Genomic DNA, 22,503 nt, shown 5'->3' with positions numbered 1-22,503 from the left:
CCAATGGGAAACAGTAAGCAATGTTTGCTACCCCGATTAAGCAATAATGGTACAAAAAGCAGTGACTATGGTTAAGAAATTCATGCATTTTCATACTAAATTATACACATATTCTAATCCCATTTGACTAAATATTTACACATTATCTTGAAGGCTTAATCTCATTACATTCGATGCAAAGGTCTTTCTTAAAATCGTTTCCGTCTGCTCACATTTGTATGGTATTGTGACAGATGAGACAGGGAACAGTAAAAGACAAATCAGCATTTCTCGTGTAAAACTCACAAATCCAAAGGCGTAGACTCGCTGGATTATTAAAAACAACTTTTATTGCACCAAACAGGCAAATTTTTTAACTTTGTAAAGCTTGCTGTAACACGAAGCTGGAGTCTCCACTTCAATTCTTTTTCGACACGCCTAATAAACTAAAACTTATCAGACAGTAACCTTACAGTCTATATATCTGGACTAACTGAATTTAGAATCTTAAAAAAATAATTGCCATGATATAAATAAGTATGAATTTAGAATCTTAAAAAAATAATTGCCATGATATAAAATGACTTCTTTCCTCCGGTTACCGTTGTTTTTGTGCCGCTATTGCTTAACCGGATACAGCTAATGGATCAGACAACTGATTTTGTTACATATATAATCATACTGTTATAACACACACACAAATCTGATGTAAAAATGATCTGGATGAAAAGTATCTAGACATTCAAAATAAAGTAGCTATAAGTCCACGTGCTTGAAAACTCACAAACTGTTAATAACATAGACCAGTTACAAGCTTTTCAATATATACATGTCAAGTCAAGTCAAGTCAAGTCAAAAACCTTTTATTTCACTCATTTCATGAATACATGAATAAATGAGGTGAGATTTTTTAACAATGTATTTGAGGCTCATAAGAAAATAATAGTATAATTCAATTCTAACAAAATATGATGAGTTTTCACAATAACGCTTTTCATATCTAGATGTCATATGTCAGTATTACAATATAATAAATAAATAAATAAATAAATAAATGATGCCCCATTCGGGCATCGGAGAGTCATAAAATGTACAGAGCTGAAAATACAAAATATCATTTATCTTAGCTGTGACAATATAATTTTTACAGATTTGCACAATTTTAAAATTCTTTTTTATTTCCAGTATTTATGAGTTATTCCAATTTAAATACATTTGGATTTCTGAAGAAATATGGTTTGATAAATTGTTTTCGTTCATTTGAAAACAGGTTACACTCGAAAAGATAATGAAACTCGTCTCCTAACTTATTTTCACAGTTGTTGCATGTTCTTTGGTTTAATGGTAATCTTGTCCAATTTCCTGTTTCTACAGGTAACCTATGGTTTCTCGTGCGAAATTTTATGATAGAATGCAATAGAGACTTTGGGGTATTGGATAGATATTTTTCTTGACCAAATGAAGTTTTGAATAATCTGTAAAATGTGCTATTGCTAGAATTTTCAACTAACGAGTACCATGCGTTTATAAATAAATCCTTTAGTTTGTATTTAACTGCCATATAACTGCCATTTTAAGCTATTTGTGAATGTTTGTTGATCCCATATATTATTAACCGCACTTGATTAAAATAGACTGAACATCTATTATATACCTATATAAATTCTATCCACAATACGGCTTGTATTTCACAGGTTAATGCGAACAACAGAAAAAACGTATTGTACCTTTTGTAATGTATGTTGCCGGACTACTTTCATTTAATATGCATGAACTGACACATAAATAGCGCACACAAAAAAGTACTCTCATATTCTATTTAAACATCGATAAACATTGAAGATTTCGTTGGATAACAAAACAACAAACAAAAAGATGCAGATATATAATAAAATGGTCATTATAACAGCAGCTAGATCTGGGATTTTGTATTCGGCTCTCGGTTATTTTGCAAGGCGGGATCACACACGACGCTAACGCGCCTCGTTTGACCAGATCTGGCAAAATCCCAGCATACAGCATCCCAGATCATGCTAATATCATAATAACCCTATTATATTCGTAGGTCTAGTATTGGTTATGCCATTAAACTCATCTAACTTCACTTCAAACTTACTAATTGAGGAATACATTAACAATGCCTGCAAAAGTGTTTTAAAATTATATCCTTCTTATAAGTTTATAAATAACGATTTCTACACATATGAAATGTATAGCTTTGCTATTTTCCATAATATTGCATGACTTTTTATCATATTGTGAACTTTATTGCTCAAATTAAAATTCTCATGCTGTTGTTCTGGACAGCTATACTTCGAAATATGTAATGTGTATAAAATGACTGTGACTCAATGCAGACTTGGAGCGCCGGTATAAATTACAGACTCCGGTACATACCGGATTAACTAAATTTGAACGAAAATACCTTAAATGTATATATTTTGTAACCATGGTGATACTAACCCTAACCTTTATTTTACCTGCATATTTTTGCCGTGCGCTACAATTGATAATCACTTTCGGTCATGCGCAGAAGACCGCTCCAAGTCTGCAATGAGTTACATCGGTATAAAATATGCAATACAACTGACAAGATCTGTTACAATTTTGTACTCTGTTCTACAAAAATACAACACCTTATGTAGTACAGCGTGTATATTAATTCACATACATATCACACGAAAAAAAAAACACTTTAAAAATATAACACTCAAAAGACCCAGTAGCACTGCCATATAACATCGGCCATTGTACGATCTTCACAATCACTTCTAAAATGGTTTGGGAGTAAAGGTAAATGAACACTCGTGTGAGGTGAAATTAGATAATGCGGGAACACAGATGACAAAGTGAAAGTGGAAGGCACATGTAAGTCTTTATGCGGAGGTCTAATAGTATCAACGCTAACACATCTCAATAACTGGTTGTCTTAGAGTTAAACAGTGAAATTGACCAATAAGAATACTGCATTATGGGAGTTGTGTCTGTTTTGATTCTAGTATTTTTGACCAAGACACAGCCTACATCATTTGTAAATTATATACACATGTAATAGTTTCGCATATTCTTATACGCTGGTATTATCCGTCTCTATATTCAACATGTAGTTCGTATTTATTCTTCTGTACAAAAATCGGATATACATTTATGTTAAAAAATGTCTAATCACAGAACTAAAGAACAAAACCTTTGGCAAAGCTATCTACATCTTGTTCTACTCAATTCTTGTCTTATCTACAATCAACACAGACTGACAGGCGGTGTGTTGCTGTGTGAGACCTCGTAAACGTTTGACTTCAGAATTTACTTAAACTAGCCAAATACTGAAGAGAATGAATACTTAAACGTAGAAAAAAGTGTAAGACAAAATAATGACTCAAACGTGTCTATATTAGTTACAAATGAGTGTCACGTGTTACATGTGATTGTTTATAGGAGGAAGCACACGCGGTGACGTCACATTGGTGTCAGGTTTTGGTGGTAATGGTGTCAGTAGATGTCTCTCTGGTGGTTCAACGGTTAGTGCTGGGTTTGTGTTTGCATCCAGCTCCTCTACATGCACTATATGGCCATTTCTTGTGTCTTCTGTAATTTTAAATTTATTCAAATTAGATACACTTTTTGTAGTGTCATTGACATTAGCTTATTAAACACAGATCTGTATAATCGTTGTCTACTTATATATTCCTTATACATACTGATAGATCTAAACAACAATAAAATTTGTCAGAGAAACAAATATACTGTAAAATATTTTAACGGTACATTATTCAATACGCAATTATATTTTGACGACCATCCACCTAAAAACATACCGGTATTGCAAATATGCAGATGGCTAAATTTTGAAAGAACCCGTGTTGAAGAAATATATTTTTTCTTGTATCCAATTTGAAAACATGTTATACCGTGACGAAGTGTAAATGATTGAGGAAAACAATAAGAAATTTAAAAAAGCGTTTATTCACTGCTTAAAAATGATGGTAATGTTTCAACATGAAGGGAACAATTTGTGCGGTTCAGCTCTCTGAAATAACGTTCACTGGTTCAAAGAGTTCTATTACATATATTCAGTAGGCAAAAGTCACTAACAGGGACGAGGGGGCGGGGGTGGGGATGGCTACCAAATGAATCCTATCTACAGGCCCTTGTTTACTGCTGGGAACAAGTCCAGCAGTAAACCCGTCGTGTGACGTCAGTTTCCTGCGGAGGTCACAGTCTGTGAAGGTTCTCCAATGGAGAACCGAAACTGTCACAAAGGTAAATTATATGGTATATAAAATGTCAAAAGGCATCAATTAGCACATGCGCGTTTCTAAAACATTTGATGTGACATTAGTCTATAATAATTACACTTACGTGATACCACACCACATTAAAACTAATAACACAAAATAGTACAAAACATATCAGTGCCTGAAACACATCATCGGCTCGTTTTGCAACTGTGTGCTTGTACATAATAGAAAATAAAACATTAAACAGTAAAATGGTTTCATCAATGTAGGATAAAATGTAAAACCGCGCTAATGCGGATGTTTGTCAGATTTATCTGTTAGTAGAGACTTTCAAAATATTTCAGATTATACCTATGTGTAGAGAATAAAATATTCAACTTAAATATTTTCATGAATGTAAGGTAACATGTAAAAGCGAACAAACTTGGACGATGGTAAAATTAATTCCTTTGAAGTGATGTTCCAGATATTTCAAATCATACCTGGTAGTTTTTCTTTCTCTGTATCATTATGTGAGACGTCAGATCTTTTCTTGAACTTGAGACAGTAGATGGCAATGGCAATAATTATCAGTATTGCAAGAACGCCGACGACGGCACCAACTATAATAGGAATAATGGATCCACCACCACCGCCAGAAGAGTTTGTTGATGCTCCGGTAGTCGGTGAAGAGGGTGTAGAAGGTGTAGAAGGTCCAAGAAAAGCTAAAACATTTCAATGTGTCATTTTAAAGGTTAGTGGCTTTTTCTTTATCAGATTTTTTTTACTTTATATAACGTAAACCAAAAGGTTATCGTTTAACAGTAAGGGGCATAATCTTTACCTAGACCAAAACCATTCATATTTTACTAGCATTTCATTCCAGTTAGCATATCATTATCCCCTTAGGAAATGTTTAACATTCATTTTGTTTCATGTCAATTCAAATACTTAAATCTTATCTATTGTTCGTTGTCAATGGAAGCACTAAGGTTTTTGTATCATCAACAAATGCCGTTATCAATGACTGCAATACACTGACTTTTCATAGGTTATAGCATTTTCAATGACTCCAGTTCCTTGCGGGGTAGGGGTGGTTGGCGGTCAGGGTCATTTCAGTAAGTGCAGAACGTTGTCCATTTGAAGGCTACGGAGCCTTTTTTAATGGGAACAGTACATTATCTTTTCAAACATTGTTGTAGGCGGCATTTTCAATGATTACATAAATAATATTTTGTTAAGGAGTGTAATATGTTGTCTAGTTTAAGTTTCAAAACACAGTTTTCATGGGGATTAATAATAGTAAAACGATCTTTAAAACCTGTCTATGATAATTACGTAAAGAAAGTATGAACTACTTACGGAATTACATAAAGAAAATACAAACCTCATGCTTGCGGAATTACATACAGAAAGTTCAAACTACTTACGGCAGGTTTCTGAAATGTTGAGAAATGACGTAAAATTTTGAAAAGAACATTCAGCTACTATTCAGTTATTTATATTATTGGCGGTGGTGATATCTATATAATATATATTATCGTTACGGGTCCCTTATACTTAAAAATAGTTATAGTATGTCAAGACATTTTTAAAAAAAAAACTTTAAATACAGGATAATAATTATAAACACGATCAAAATTAAAATAGTATTTTGTGATAAAATTTAGCTACAAATTCCTGCTGGTTTACCTTTGGCTGTCATAGTTACAAGATAACCGATGTCTGACCCGTCATGTAGTTTGGCATACGAGGTTGGAGTCTGACCTATTGTACAATTATTGTACACGACGGAAGCAGCTGTTCCCGCGCTGTTAGAAACCTGTTATACAACAACATTCAAAACAATGTCTATTATCTTGTAACACCATTTGTTTTATATCGAAATAAGAAAAAAAATCAATTCTACGCTGGTGTCACAGACTTACATGCATTCTGCATACAGTGCGGGCAACTTCACGCTCCGAAAGCGTTTCTATGAATTTTCCTTACTTTTCCATTAACATATTCACTTTCTTCCAATAAGTAAAATATGCCATAATTTTGTGATCTCCCGAATGATACGTTTGATCTATACAAACTTTAGTTACAACCTTCCCGTCTTGGTTGTTGGAAAAGTCAACAGGCTGATTTTTTATACTTCTGACATAAATACTCTTTAATATTTGACAATATTTTAGTACAGGTAGATCTGATGGACAACAAGAAACGAAGGATAAAAACATCAGATTATATTATCACACTGTGTAAGGAAAAAAACTTAAACAAAATGTTGCATTTTAATATATGGAATCCGGTGACGTGCAAGAGAGGATTGCTATATGAATAATAAATAACGTGAGTTTATTTCACTCGACCCAATCATGAGGTAGATCCAAAGAAAGAGTTATTTTTTTTATAAGTAAAATACAAACGAACCATGAGCACGTGATTATAACAACTTGTATAAAACGGATATATATTACATAATGAACATAAAAACTTAGCATCTTATTCGACAAAATAAAATACTTAAAAATAATGATAAAGTTGACTCTGTAAAATAATTTGTTTGGAGCATGTGGCTGACGTCAATACCACTTTCATATGATGACGTCATAAGAACAACTTCCCCAAACACAGTGAACTACGTGCATGATAAAAGAATAACCGACAAGTATACCAAATTGAAACCCATTCATACTGAATGAAAAACAAAGCTGTCACTAGACGTTTTGTATACACACTCTATTAAATGTAATCTACGAAATGTTTGAGTCGTGAATCGTGAGTACTACTTACAATGCAAGCAAATCTGTACGTTGGAGAGGCGTCGGCATTGTAAACAACCGTATACTCGTACGTTGATGTTAAATTCACCATGCAATAGACCTGTCCTCCACCTGTGAGTAAAACCATACAATTATTCTCATTGTTTAGATAGCTATAAAAATAAAAATCAAATTACACACGCTACTATTATTTTGCTTAGGTTACATCAGTCGTTTAACCCCATTTAGCGGCCGTAAAAAGTCGCCCTGTATACTTGGCTTCAATGCTAATATCTAATAATGACATCCTGCTTATGCCAGTGCAAGGACAAGTAGGTGTGTTTTAGGTTACAACACACTAAATAGCTGTCCTTTATTCTATATAAAACTGACATATTTCCAATGGCCGCAGCACACATCAGGACCCAATTTATATGTCTTTAACTTATATTTCCTTGAAGAATATTGTCAGTACTGAATAAAAATCAAAAGAAAAATTGGGTCATGTTTGATGCAAGAAAGATATTTTCAGTTAAACACACAAACTGCAAAATCAGCTAAAATGAGACTCCAAATTGTAGTGGTGGTGTATTATCTAAGTTTCAAAGACAAATTGTGTCATGTTATTATTCATGAAGGTTACATGTCAAATATAGATCTGTCATGATTGTGATTTAAGCAAAAACAATGCAAAAGAAAATAAGGAATACAGCTCTACAGAGAAAAAAAAACAGAACTATTTGAATCGCGCCATTTTCCTATTTAGTGTTTGTATGCCTTTTAAATTTCGTTATCTTTCATGAATACAACCACACCAAGTCTACTTTTGTTCAGTATGGTTGCGTTTTTTTTCTATAAGGATCTTCTTACAATTGATTTAAGGTTAACGTTACACGCCGCAAAATAATTTATTTATTTATAATAGCTTTGAAAGACCTTAACTAGTTTAACTGCTCATAAACGCAAATCATTTCGAGAAAAGTATAAATAAAAACAAGTTGACGAATAATTTGTACTGGACTAAAGAGTAACCCGACCCTGGAATATCTACATTCATGAGGCAGAACAAGATGCCCTAAAAGCCATATGTTCAAAGCTATATTACAATTACTAAAAAAACCTTTAATTTCTTATTCAGTAATTTAACTGAACTAGCCAGTGCTGCTGTATTAACCAGCTCTCCACATGTAATTAATAACCTCCACAAATAAGAGGTGATAGATGTATTGTACAGATAGTATAGAAAAATATAGGCCTCACCATAGGTCCGAAACTACGATCTCTTGTTCTACACGTATTGAGCTATGCAGGCACACAGACCGACAATTCGAAAATCAGTAATGCAAGTTTTTACTAGATAATAGCAATAAAAGTAATCATTTGAAAACAAACAGTACAGTTTTAAAAGTTATAAAGATTAAATAGTAGCTTACTAGAATAAGCCATTTCAGTGCTGCACGCAGGTGACGTATAATCAAACGTCATCATTGTTCTGTCCGTACAAACATCCCAGTCATCAGTTGTATCTTGACAAGTTTCTGCTCCCTGGTCGTCCGTGTGGGTGTAATCCATCTTTGCAAGTAGGGAAGGAGAACAATACTGCTTTGAAGCACTTTCAGACCCTGCCACAAAAGGGAGACACAGTTTTAGACTGAGTGTCTATAACAATATGACAATTTCACGGATAGAGCGGCATAACTGCACGTTTCCTTCTTCTTTGTCTTTTTTATTTTAACGTCTTTTCATTGTTTTAGAATGTGTCTTCGTCATACAACTTTAGTATACTGTGAAATCATTTTTATTCGCGTAGGACGAATTTTCGCGTATTTCGCGCTAGGACCGATTGTCACAAATTGACATACGGGCCTTATTTTATATGTATTGTAAATGCAGGTATTGCATCATCTTTTTGTAAATTTTTGAGTTATTGAGGTAAATGTCAGATTTCACGCATGAAATACCTCTCATGTTTTTCTATATTTCATAACATAAATTTCCATGTAAATTTCATTAAATTCTGTTCAGTAATAAGAAAGTTGATATTTTATAAACTTCAGTAATTTATGTTTTTATCCCCAAAACCACTATAATGGGCCTCAAATTGTCAATTTAAATTCGCGCCAAAGTAGTTAGATTTCCCGGCTATATCGTGAATCCCGTGAAAATGACAATAGTCATAGCTCACGGCTTAGCCGTGAATCCCATGAAATTTAGTATTTGGCGGGACATTATCCTTTAAATAGACTGGACTAGATATGCCTTGCGCACACCACCTTACGACTTTATAGACGAATCTATGTCTGAATTATTTTCTTGCTAGAAATTTATGCTCGATCGAGGTAAGAAATTTATTTGTTAGATTTTTGTATGATTTTTGCATTACGATTTTTATTTGGTAAATTTTTGTTCATTCTACAGAATTCTGTAACATTTACTTTTCGGCATATGATTTTAGCTAGTTTCGGTATGTCAGGATGATTTATTAAATTTTTCAGACTTTTGTAAATTATTTGGAAAGAGGAATCTAAAATGTTTCATTTATCTAAGATGTTAAATTTGTACTGAAATTTGTAACATGATAATTGTAAAGCACTGTTTCAAAAACTTATGTCAAATATTTTGTTAATTATGGAACGCCATCACTGCACTGTATTGTTATGTATAACTCTATATGGCAAGTCTAGTACCATGTATGTAATATATTATTGTAATATGAAATTGTGTGCCAGTCTATTGCATACACATACAATGTCCGTTTTAGTGTATGGCATTTGATATTATATGGATGCCAACTATCATATAACGTTTGATTTACATTGAATTTTGTTGATTTGTAGTTGTAAATAATAGCTGCAGTTTATCATGTCCGTATCTATAATGTTTCATCATATACTTTTCATATCTTTTTCATACTTTAACTTTAGTCTTTTAAGTAAGTAATTTTTTGTAATAATGGAAGTAATTAGTGACGTATTTTTAATCATGTGACGTCTGAACTTAGTAGCACATATGTTTTGTATAAGTAGCACGTATTATTTATGGGAGCCTACGGAGGTATGGTGTACCCAAAGGAGCAGTTTTATGCCCTGACTTATTTGTTTTGCTATGGTGCTTACCATATGTTATATATTTTAGCTTCTTCCGCCAGACGATTTTACCTGGTGATGTCATAACCCGGAAGTGCAATGCCCGAGGTTCACTTGTCTTCACTCGCCTGGATGTGATATTCCCAGCGCAGAGCTTTCGTCCCATGGTTGTGCCGTAAACCGCAAAGACGATGATTTTTGTTATCCTCTGAAGTCAGCTCAGGGATGCAATCACCTACCACCATAGGGAGCCAACACGGAATCAACGTATTCACGGTTTAAAGGGACTGTATTTTGAATTTAGAAGCTGCGTTTTGTTTGTGCTACTTAAAGTTCACAATTACATTAAAGACCTGTGTCACGTCAGATTAGAATGGAAGTATAAGAACTTTTGTATCTAGAGATACTGAACTTTCTTTTTTTTTTTCTTTCTTATAATCAGTTTTTTTTCTTTTCATATCTATTCATTGTTAATAATCATCTTTTGTAAATAAATTTGTAAATATTGTAAAGGGTGTTGATTTGTTCTGATGGTTACTGTCGCCGGTACGGCCTTTCCTGTCACACCGATGCGCAAATTTAAGACCGCGCTATTATTATTATTTGATTATATTGTTTCCTTTCTAAAATTGAAAATGCGCGAATTAAAGCCCGCGCGAAACAGTCCTTCTTAACGTTTGCGCGAAATTTCATTTCACAGTATTAAATTCTAAGATGAAATTTGGACCGATTGTGTCTTTAGAGTACATTGAACCGATTGTATTTTTTTTTAATGGATTTTGATAGATTTTTTATGTGGATAGTGCCATTGCAACAGTGAAAAAAGATAATAATGATGGGGTGCTGTCTATAACGGACAAGGTGTTGTATTATAGGGGAATGGTATCGCAGCTATGATAACAATTTTCAACGTTCATATATTTCTGGCTTAAATTCAATTAAGTATTGCGCATTTGTAAATGAATATAGTGGTCAATGATTTCTTGGTAAAACCAGCAACAGGACTAAGAAAAGGCTTTTACATTAAATTATATAATTTTAGTTACACTGGATATGTTTTTCTTTTCAAATTTCTCTCCGCAGTTCCATGTATCTTTGCTTAAGTATTATACATAAATTACAATAAAACATTTACCGACAGCCATTAAAGTATTAAAGTAATATCCAAATAGATAATACATGTTCATTATACCTATACATACATTTATTTCCAAAACCGTCTGATTCATATTCATTTCCCGGGTTTTTGTGAACACTGGTAAATCTTGTGCCTGGTAACAAACTTAGCAATGAAACTCAGATAGCGATAAGAGTCATTTATCAAATGCTTTTCACAAATATTTGCTTTTGGATTTCAACTTATTTTGTGTCAAATTAAATCTGTCAGCTTGAAACAAGCTGTTGTTTCCGGCACAGTGGGTCGTCTGGCTAAAATAGAAAAACCTACGGACTCCAATCGCTACCTTGGTTATTCTGAACTTCGTTGTCTGAACTTTGGATATTCTGAACTTTGAACTTTGGTTATTCTGAACTTCGGACATTCTGAACGTTGAATCTTCTGAACTTCGGACATTCTTGACTTTGGATATTCTGAACTTCGGACATTCTGAACTTTGGATATTCTGGACTTCGGACATTCTGAACTTTGGATATTCTGAACTTCGGACATTCTGAACTTCGGATATTCTGAACTTTTTAACATTTTCAGCCTTAATCATGAATATGATGCTCTACTTTCTGTTGTAAAAGTTTCAATTGCCGTCATTCATGGTTTATTACTAAATTACTACATGTGATCATATATAATATCTCATATATAGTAAATGAAAATAATGATCTAGATAACATGACTGTGTTCGTTTTTTATCAATTGCTAAAACAAAGTCTCTAATGTTGTAAGAACTTGTTGTCCGTCCCTTTTGCCCTTTGATGAATTATGTTTTAAATGTTATTGTAATAAACTCGTGGCAAAGGTTGATAAAATATAATTAAATCGACATAATGAATAATATATAAGCCAGTAGAGTAAGAAGTACAGTGTTCTTGAATTTTAGAACTGCAGTGGACTATTTGGGATAAAATTGATGCTGAAAAATCCACATATATATGTTAACGAGGTCTAGGGTTCAACCTACCATCCTCCACATATAGTTATGTTTTTAAGCAGAACTATTTAACTATATTCCAGTAGGCTACTCTAAAATTGTAGTACAATGTTTTAGGAAAACATGGCTGGCTGATTTTGATATTATAGAAACCAACCTGACTTGACCATAAAATGGAACTCAGCGGCAGGAACGGTGTTTGTCCCACAGATGTTGGCCTTTCCAGTAATAGTCCCATCTGTATCAAACTTGCCGCGTTCGTACCCGCCGGTATCTATTTGATCTGAAGAACAAAATGTCAATATCAAAATGATATTGTTGTTCGAAAAACTATCTCAAAACTAGACACCAAAATTTCAAAAAGAATGTTAAAATTATAGGAAGAATGATATTTTTGCTGATGATATTTTCTTCTGGATTGAAGCGTACTTCAAAGAACGACAATTTCATCGGAAGGCTAATGGGTGGGTCTTTTGGCTAATCTGTTTAGATGTTGGAAAGATCGATATGTTGACGTTTATTTCGATTTTCTGGTCCATCACATCCCCTTATGTTGTAAAATCCGTCGCCGGCCGCATCGGACATGGATTTTTCCCCCAGATCTATTTTACTATGTACGACCTTTTCTAAACTTGTGTATCAGAAAAGTAATACTGGATTTTATTGCACGGGGAAGGAATATATAGGTGTAGAGACACATATTCATAACAAAACATTAAAAACCAACCACAACCTAGTGACTGACTTTTTCCTCCAACAAGAACTTCGCGAAAATCACTTTGATATTACTGATTAAGTACAGCTATACTACAAGAAAAAAGGCGAACAATTCAGACCCTACCTGAATTGATGTATTTTCACAACTTCGTCTGCAAACTTATTCAGTCAATTTCTTTTCAGTATAGTTTTAATAATTAAGATAAATAACTATCTTACACTGTAGGAACAAAGCGTGGCCTACACTCGGTGCATAATGCTAAATTCATTCAAGTAAATGTTTAGACATTTAACACATTGTCGTGGCCTACTATGTCATTGTCATTTTGTAACGAAATACTAATACATCTTATTTTTTCGTGCAAATCATGTATAATTGCTATCACGGAAATAACTGTATTCTTTTGTATTTCCATGATGGTAATTATACATGATTTGCAAGTTAAATTTGACCAAACGTAATAAAACATTGAGATAATATTTTATTATACAGTTTAAACTGCGAAAGTTGCTGTATCATGCATTTAAAAAGTGGTAAAATAGTTACAAATGTTTGTTTTTTTTTTTTTTTTTTTTTTTTTTTTTTTGGGGGGGGGGGGGGGGGGTTCACCTTAATGCTGTTGTAAAATTATAGATGATTATATGTGATTGTGATAAGCTTACCATGTTTCTGATAATAGTAGTACGAGTCTTCGGTGATCATTGTCATCTCAAAACAAATAAATGTTGTCCATGTCCCTCCTACATAGTCAAATGTTTCTGTGGACCTGAACAAAAAATCTCCCAATGTAAAGGTAACAAATAATGTTAAAAGAAGAATTGTATGTAAAACTGAGGAGTTATCTGCCTCTAGCAAAGAGTGGACTGGTAGTTTCAAGTACAGTAGTCTTATATCGTGGATAGTTTGTTTATTTTTACATGAAAAGCAAATGAAACAGTACTATTTTGTCTTTTATATGTTAAAATTTCTTCAAGTTTATGTAAATGTAATTAGTTTTGCCATAAAAGCCATTTTATATTCGCAATTCTTTTACTTGCGGAATATTCAAGACGCCAATGAAAGAAAATAAAACGCGTATGAATATATGCATGTACTTGATTATAAGTATGCCTTCTGTATCAAAATAGCTTTGATCAAGACACTCCCACTGATCCACGGTAGTTCCTTGTACGGTAATGGACCATCCTGTTAGCGTACCGGTGCCAAATATGATGTCACCCCGTGTATTGTCACGCCACGTGGAACTCACGAACGTTGTTGGCCATGTGCATCCACCCTCTGACAGTAGAAAAAAATGGTATGATTTTATAAGATACTATAAGTTTATTAATATAAATTTCACATTGCATTATTTACAAATACATAAAATTAGGCTGGAAAATCACATATAAAACCTTTCTTCTTAGAAATAACGAGACTATATCCTTGCTACCGTACATGACGGGTATTCCAGTATTTTGCCGGTTAAAATCGTCGGATATCACGGTGTAAGAGGACTCACGTGCCGTAGTTTATGAATGCATGCGTAAATCTATACACAACTATAACAAAAAAGTGGTTAAAAGCATTCGTTTAATATTATTTCTTCTAATATTACTGGTTGTAGGTGCGGATGGAAATATCCGGCTCTTGGCTAATTGTTTATTCCGGTCATTCTGCAGGAGCCTTGTTACCGCCTAAAAAGATACCCTCGAACAAGATACATGTATTTTAATCCGCACACCCAACCAGTGAAAGATTCATTTCATGAGTGGCTAAATAAGTCTTATATTTAAATACAATTAACAACAGCATCAAAACTTATAATTTGTCTAAATGTACTCACTTCCTTTTATAAGTCTTAAAATCTAACAAAGTTGTAAGACAATGTGAATATTTTCTTCGTAAATGTTTACCCAATAAACGGTTTTCGTTTTTACTTAAAATACTAAAACTGGTTTTGGCAGACAATATAGCAATGTCTGGATTTGTAACCAAACCAAGCTACCTTTTCCGCATCATACAAAGCTGTGATTCTGTAATCTTCTAAATGTAAATCTTTACAAACAGCATTGTAACATGGGCTATGCAAAAAAAGCATGAGGTGCGTCCTCAATTGTAAAGGTGCAATTCAAGCACCTTCTGTCTGTTATAGGATGCCCATTGTATTTACCATGTTCTACTTGCATTGGAGCTGTACCATTTCTAAAGTTCATATGACCTATTTACAAAACGCCATTCCTGTTTTACTTCAAAATTCTGTTCAAATATACCATAAAGTTTAAGCTTATTTACACCGGCTTCATTACGAGAAGTATCTCTGTTAACATGACTGTTAGTTTACAAAGTCATCAAATACATTTGGCATAATTATTTCAGCTACCTTTTTTCATCTTCGACATACACGTAAATTCCAGTTCTTACGTCCCATTCCTTGTCTTTGTTTTTTACTTATGTAACACCTTTCTGTTCAACCTTGCCTCATACATGATAAAACATTTTACATCAGCAAAAAAATCGATATCCCCATTAACCACTGAACTTTAGGGTGTATCACCATTTAAAAACTACCGATCAACTCTTTTCTGAACTTCTATTATACACGGAAACGTTTGACTGCATATAAAATAATAAAGTAAACAATACAAATGTAGTTTCATAAAGTTTGGTAAAAACTTAAACTGAAGTCCACCAAATGCCTTTGTTTTAGCTAGCTCTATTGGCTTACAGAATCACCGTTCTAGCTGTGACAGAGTAATGTAAATGCTCTTTCAATACAAGACTGTGCAGAATAATTATTGGTGTATTATGAAAGTGTAAAGCTCTGTCTACAAATCTACTAGTTCATTTTGAATTCTTTTAAAAAGTAACTGTTATACTACTTATAACAGTCATATCCAAATGCTTTCTTTTACAAATAAAATCATGATTAAAATATGTTTTTTATATTCTTAAATTCTCAATAACTTTTCAGCTCCATAATTTTCGATTATGTTTTTGAAAATTACCTTACTTGTCATTTTTACATTAAGTAATTTACAAAAATTTCTTTAAACTTATTAATCAGAATCTTGATTCCTCTGGCTTTGTTCTGGAGCCTGAATCAAGTAAATCTTAGGTATGGCATAACAAAAAATCTGAGAAATATTGGTGACATTATACCGTATAATTTTGTTCTCACTAGGTGATATCAGATTTATAAAAATGATAAGAAATAAATGTGGTTACGAACAGTTCTAACTTTATTGTCCGTTTTTCCTAAGGCTTTGCAGGTACCACTGCCTTAAACTGGTCTCTAATAATGAAGATTATATGGCAGTTAGTTTTTGAGTCTAATATAAAGCTGTTACAGACAAAAAGGGGTATTACAATCAGTTAAATAAAATAAGATTAAAAAGGAATATTTAAAAGAAACACATGATACAATATGAAAATTCTAAAAGGCTATAATTGTCATCAAACAGTGTTGATCATTTGTATTAATTATGACAACAATAAATAATTCCAATCAACTTATTTACATGTTTTTGATAAAACATGTGAAGACACTGCTTCTGTGGGTTTTTCTTTGTTCTATTTCATGATAATGGATGTTTATACTTATTTGATCATAATAATTGTATGGCCATGTTTTCTGTTCTAAAGTCGAATCCTATATTAAATCTTCACTTCCAGTGTGGTTAACGCCAATAATTACGATTTTCTCTATCCAGGTCATGGTAGGTTACAAAACCATATTGCATTTTGTAATTTCAGACTTGTTTGAAATCTACTGCAATTCAAAAAACACCGTATGTAACAATGAAGAAAATTTTGAAAATTAAATGTATTACAAATACGTTAACTTTACAATTTTAGTCAAAACTGTCTAGTATAGAGCTGTTTATGTCCAATATATGTAAATACCGTTTTAACTGCAAACAGGCTTTATGTAAATAATGTAATGAAATTATTCATTTTGAATGTTAGCGAACCTTGGTCGTTTTCATCGTCTTTATTTTGAGTTGAAGTTGGGTGCAATTTTGAAAATCTAATGAACCAAAATGCTCTTTTGAAATTAAACACACAGATTCACTAAGACTGCCTGCCACGTTAAGAAGAGCTTACTGTTCAATGAAAGAAAAATAGTTCACAGCAAGCATTTGGCCTATTTGAATTCTACATTATGAAGACACTGATTTAAAAAAAAAATTAAATACTGCCATCAAAGTATGTAAACCATGAGACTAGTCAGCAGTCTGTCTATTATGCTAATGTTTAACATTACCGAGAATGAAAGATTTGTAAAGTACATGTACTGGTGTAACATTGGTGTAACATTGACCAGTTACGCAAAAGTGGAACAACTGTATCTTTAGGTTTATATATTGAAATGCTTTGTTCTCAGCTTGACAATATACTTGCAATTGCTCGCTATAAAGAAGCCTTCACGGAACTCGAAAGCTTCGGTCTTTTTCGTTGCTTTTAACAAAAATCAAATCGTAATACCGACCTGTTGAGACGGACTGGAATAATTAGTAAAAATATATGTTTGGATGTGATAGTTACACCAGAATGTGGTTGTATGTGATAATATGTTGCAGTAAATAAGTGAAAGGTCGTAAGTGCTATAGCATCTCTATAGATTTACGAACTTATACTTCTAAGCTGTCGAATTAGTGTATTTGCAGTATCCATCAGTTATCAGTGGAAATAGAACTAACAACACTTTCGCATGCATTGTCACCATTGTAAACGGGACAAGTATATTGTGTCATTTCATCACGGCGGTGTTCTCAATTTAGATCATTTAATTATGACCACAGTGTCATTTCTAATCAAATGTCCGATATTTGAAATTTGATTCATTTTTACCTTAAGAAAATTGACAAGTTACATATAATCAGTGCAACTTAGCCCAACAAAGTACATGTATGATATTTTAAAAATCATTTATATACACAACCTTAAAGTAAACATAGCGTGGACCCGAAATGGCACTCGGCAATTTCCGTACACTTACGTATTCAAGTTAACCCATTCGGCATTCTCCGACCGTAAATGTAGCTAAACGCACAACTGTGATGGATTTCCGTAAAAAAGCGATAAATACCTAAATAACATACCGAGATTATGCAAATTGCCGATTGTTTTACGGGTCCACTACCTAAAACAATTTACTGAGGTGCTGCCACTTGTATGCGTTAAAGAAAATGACTATTGCGTGAATGCTGTTACAACTTTACCATTCATAAACAGGTTCGACCCAAAGTTGTATATTTCGCTTAATTGCTATCTAAGATTTAAAGGATTCTCTTACATTTTATTGAATATCACAAAACGCAAAGCCCGTAAAAGTCTCTAAATCAATCCGAAACTGACATTACTTTGCCTGCTTCCATGCTTCCAAAGGTTTTTCACGAACATATTTATAAGCGTTTTGTAGATTTGATACAAACATCTAGATATGACACGTTTACATTTTGTATAGCAACTGTGAAAATCTAAATTGCTCTAGTTATAAATTATTACCGTCTTAGAACCGCGAAATAAAAATAAACCTTTTGAAAACTAGAAGAAAAGTATTTTTATCCCTAATCGAAAGATATAAAAGACGAAGCTTGAAAAACTTTTCCGTGCTAATTAAGATGTTTATATACACATTTAACTTGAGAATAACTTCAGAAAAAATTTGAAAAGAATGTCATCGTGTAATAACTGTATTGAAAGTCGAGTGTTATCAACAATCTGAAATTTCATGCTTTCAGTTTTTACTACAATATTCAAGAACTCTAACCTTTCTTTTAAAAGGTAGTAAACCAAAAGCCTAATTCTTATTTGAGGTATTCCAAGTTTATATTTATCACAGGGATCATTTTTGACAGTCTTTTTATAATTACTAATTTAATTTGATAGGCGGTGATTACTGAACGAGATAGTGATGATCGTCGTCATCATCATCATAATCATCAGCATAGCAAAAATCATTATCATCATCGTCACCATCCCCATCAACAAATCATCATTCATCATTAGCAGCAACATCATTATTTATTTATTTATTTATTTTATATTTCTACGTAAATATTTGAAAAAAAATATAATATACTTTTTAACAATCTGAATGTGATTAACTTTGGTCTGAGACTTACCACAAAATTTAGGAGCCACCTCAAATAATATCCAGAACCATAAGGCAGTTAACGTCGGACTGAAGATCATTTTTATTTCACATCTTTAACACAATTTTTCATAAACACTTATTTCATCTAAAACATTAGATTTCTTATCTTGGTAGCACAGTTAGACACAAATCCGATAAGAAATGATAGAAATCGCCTCCACTATCATATAGTTTCTCACACAAATTTTGCAGAATTTTTACAAAATATTATAAGAAAAAAAAAAGTAAAATATAAATGTGCTCTTAGTCCTAAATATTGAAATATTTTATCAATATTGTGCCTTGTTTCCCGTACATGTGAGCATCTGCGTATGAAAACGGTACACAAGTAAATGGTAACGTTTTAAAAGGTAATCCATGTTTCTCATTACGAATTAGCGATCCATTTACATCACTGATCCGCAATAAGTCATTTATTAAAGTTTCTTTTGGTGGGTAAATCGATACGAAACCCCGGTCAAACCTTTGGCCCGTGCGTAACAATGCCTGTGCGGTAGCAACGTAATAACGGTTTCAATAACTGATATAAACTTTCACTGATGTTTAACAATCCGGGAATCAAAGTTCAGAATTTAATATGTTAGGTATTTGGTATGAAACTGATTCCTCATCTAAATCTCTAAATCATTGCAGAGTACAATGCATTTTGCATGTTTATCAAAATGCTTTAAGATTTTAGTGTACATTGCTTGTGTATTATGTAAGATTTACGAATGTAACGCATTTTGCAGACATCTTAAAATTCTTTTAGAATTCATTGTGCGATGCATTTTTCATAATTGAGCCGCACAATGAGAAAACCAACATAGTGCATTTGCGACCAGCATGAATCCAGACCAGCCTGCGCATCCGCGCAGTCCGGTCAGGATCCATACTGTTCGGTTATGGTTTCTCTAACTGCAATAGGCTTTGAACGCGAACATCATGGATCCTGACCAGACTGCGCGGATGCGGATGCGCAGGCTGGTCTGGATCCATGCTGGTTTCAAATGCACTATATCGGTTTTCTCATGGTACGGCTCATATATTTTATATTGAATGCGATAACATTGCATGTATCTTAAAGTTTATTAAGGGTTTAATGTGCGATGCATTTTGCATGTACTTTATAACGCAATACTGTTTTAAACCGCAATACATTTGCAAGTATTATATCATGCAATGAGTTCAAGTTGTCATTTGTCTTTTGAAGAACCGAAATCGATTCAGGACTTGTTTTTACATGTGCTATTTTAGTGAAGTATTGCGACCGTGATTATTCAATTCTGATTTCATGGTTTTTGTACATAGAGGATATTACATGAGTGTCTTTTCATATTGAATTTATTAAACGAGTTGAATAAAATAATAAAATGCGAGGCTCTGCCGAGCATTTTATCAATTTTATTCAACGAGTTTAATAAATTCAATGTGGAAAGTCACAAATGTAATATTCTTTTTATCACATGTTAGCCTTTCTTGTCGGAACATCAAAGATTCAGCTTTCTTTTACTATATAAACAAGACAATTTGACCGACGTCGCTTATACACTAAATGACGTCGACGTCAAAGCTTTATTACACTAGTGTATTATCATTTTTATATAATGGCTTTATTTCACTCCCGCGACGTCAAACATGTGATAAATTACTGTACTTATTATTTTATCACGACGTGAAAAGAACGACGTTATTGCCATAATATCTTGCATGTTTAAGCATCCATTTGTAGTGTCACAATCTGTGCGTAGTACAAGCGTATCGCTATATAGACCGCTCGTAGGTTACATGCTGCTAATTCATTTCTTAACGTTTATTTCATATAAACAATTAAATATTCAGATCTCATTTGCACTACTTTAGGGCTATTCAGTGATATGTTAACTATATATAGCCAGTTATCACAACATATTATTATGTCAAAATGGCGTTGAATTACTACATGTATGTATGCATTTGCCTAACGAACTAGACTAAAACTTTTAAATACCAAAAGCCATCATTGTTTTGGTCTTTTTTTAACGCATCTAAAATCAATAAAAATGTCTCTATCACATTATTATTTGACTTATTTGTATCATTCCTGATTAATAATATTGAATTTCACCGGTTAATAGTCAATACGGACCTCGGGTAAAAGTTTTGACTATTGGCCGGCAAGTCGTTCAATGAGTCTTTTATTCCTTTACATCACAATGAAATTTTCATTTTTTTTTTCTGCAAGCTTTGACTTAAGTCCAGTAAAATTTAGTGATGAACTATAGACCGGTCAATATACCACAAGCTATTGCAATTTATATGTGGGGTCATGTAATGGATTTGATTACTTTACAGGTCCTGACTATATAATTTCATGTGAACATTTTATAAGTATTTGTAATGTTCTGTTACAATAATAAACATCGTTAGTGATGTAAACAAACATGAATGCATTCAATAGACGTGTATGTTTTCTTTAACTTGGCAAGTTAAATAACATCTTTAATGTTATAGATTAAAATTGTCCCTCTTTTAAAGCTTTCTCAACTATCAATGAAAACCAGCACAATGAAATATCGATTACAAATCAAACATCGATATATTAAATTTAAATTTCACAAGTCTACATTATAGGATGAAACTTAAAACTTCGGTACATTTCCGCGACAATGGTTTGTATCGATTAACACTTTCTTACATCAAAATTTACAATGTTATTTAGATGAATTTATTCTTAGATGATTTATTGTAAAATAATTTTTACAAATTGCATGTCATAATGTGTAGAGCGTTTTGAGTCTTTAATTCTGCGCCAGACCGAAACAAGGGTAATGACGGTTCATTTTTTTTTTTTTTTTCATAAAGCGGACTAAACCCTCAACGCGATTGTATTAGAAAAGAAAGAAACGAACTTATATATTTCAATTCAACGTACAAATTCCTTACGAGACAAGGATATATAAAGGACATTTGAGCCGCACCATGAGAAAACCAACAAAGTGTATTTGCGACCAGCATGAATCCAGACCTGCGCATCCGCAGGCTGATCAGGATCCATACGGTTCGCTAACGGTTTCTCAAACTGCAATAGGGTTAGAAAGCGAACAGTATGGGTCCACGCTGGTCGCAAATGGACTATGCTGGTTTTCTCATGGTGCGGCGCATTTGTTTGTTTCTGTGTCAGACTGAAATATCTTTCACGAGTGAAAACGAGATACAATATTTTCAGTGGTTTGGTTGTGCCACTCGCAAAGTGTAACGTATTTTGATCTTACATCATGTTAAACAAAGTTTCTCTTTTTTCATGTTTTGACTAAATTTACCCATTTTATAGTTTCTTAACAGAAATACAAATACATTTTTTCAAGGTGAAAATACCAGATAAAATTCCAGTCTAAATATTTCTATAATTCACCGAGAAACATGTATTAAATAAGTTTACTGCTTGTTTGTTCCTTTTTTTTTTCAAATTCGTTTTTCATCATCAACGCCTCAAAGCTAACTAAGGCAACTATTAGCACTACACTACTGTAGTCAGAGAGGCACTA

The 22,503-nt window shown here is 33.0% G+C and overlaps 1 protein-coding gene across 1 annotated transcript; it reads right to left on the bottom strand.

Moving 5' to 3' along the window:
- Positions 1–826: 826 nt before the first annotated feature.
- LOC123557252 (uncharacterized) lies at positions 827–19,464 on the bottom strand. The gene is made up of 9 exons (XM_053543615.1): positions 18,966–19,464; positions 13,950–14,133; positions 13,518–13,621; positions 12,295–12,420; positions 8,380–8,568; positions 6,978–7,078; positions 5,889–6,018; positions 4,700–5,635; positions 827–3,564 (listed from the first exon to the last, which is right to left on the bottom strand). Exons 1-8 carry the CDS (start codon positions 19,033–19,035, stop codon positions 5,619–5,621), a joined length of 921 nt encoding a protein of 306 aa, XP_053399590.1. The 5' UTR covers positions 19,036–19,464; the 3' UTR covers positions 827–3,564; positions 4,700–5,618.
- Positions 19,465–22,503: the final 3,039 nt, after the last annotated feature.

The sequence above is a fragment of the Mercenaria mercenaria genome, chromosome 5 (assembly GCF_021730395.1).
Source record: "Mercenaria mercenaria strain notata chromosome 5, MADL_Memer_1, whole genome shotgun sequence".
In the NCBI taxonomy this organism is placed as follows: domain Eukaryota; kingdom Metazoa; phylum Mollusca; class Bivalvia; order Venerida; family Veneridae; genus Mercenaria; species Mercenaria mercenaria.
The sequence above is the reverse complement of the archived record's forward strand: the minus strand, read 5'-3'. Positions and strand labels throughout refer to the sequence as shown.

Coding starts and splice junctions, on each gene's coding strand:
- LOC123557252 (XM_053543615.1), bottom strand. CDS start 19,035: ATGATCTTCAGTCCGACGTTAACTGCCTTATGGTTCTGGATATTATTT. Junction 13,622..13,949: donor GAAGGCATACTTATAATCAA/GTACATGCATAT, acceptor TTTTTTGTTCAG/GTCCACAGAAACATTTGACT. Junction 12,421..13,517: donor CTACTATTATCAGAAACATG/GTAAGCTTATCA, acceptor TTTGTTCTTCAG/ATCAAATAGATACCGGCGGG.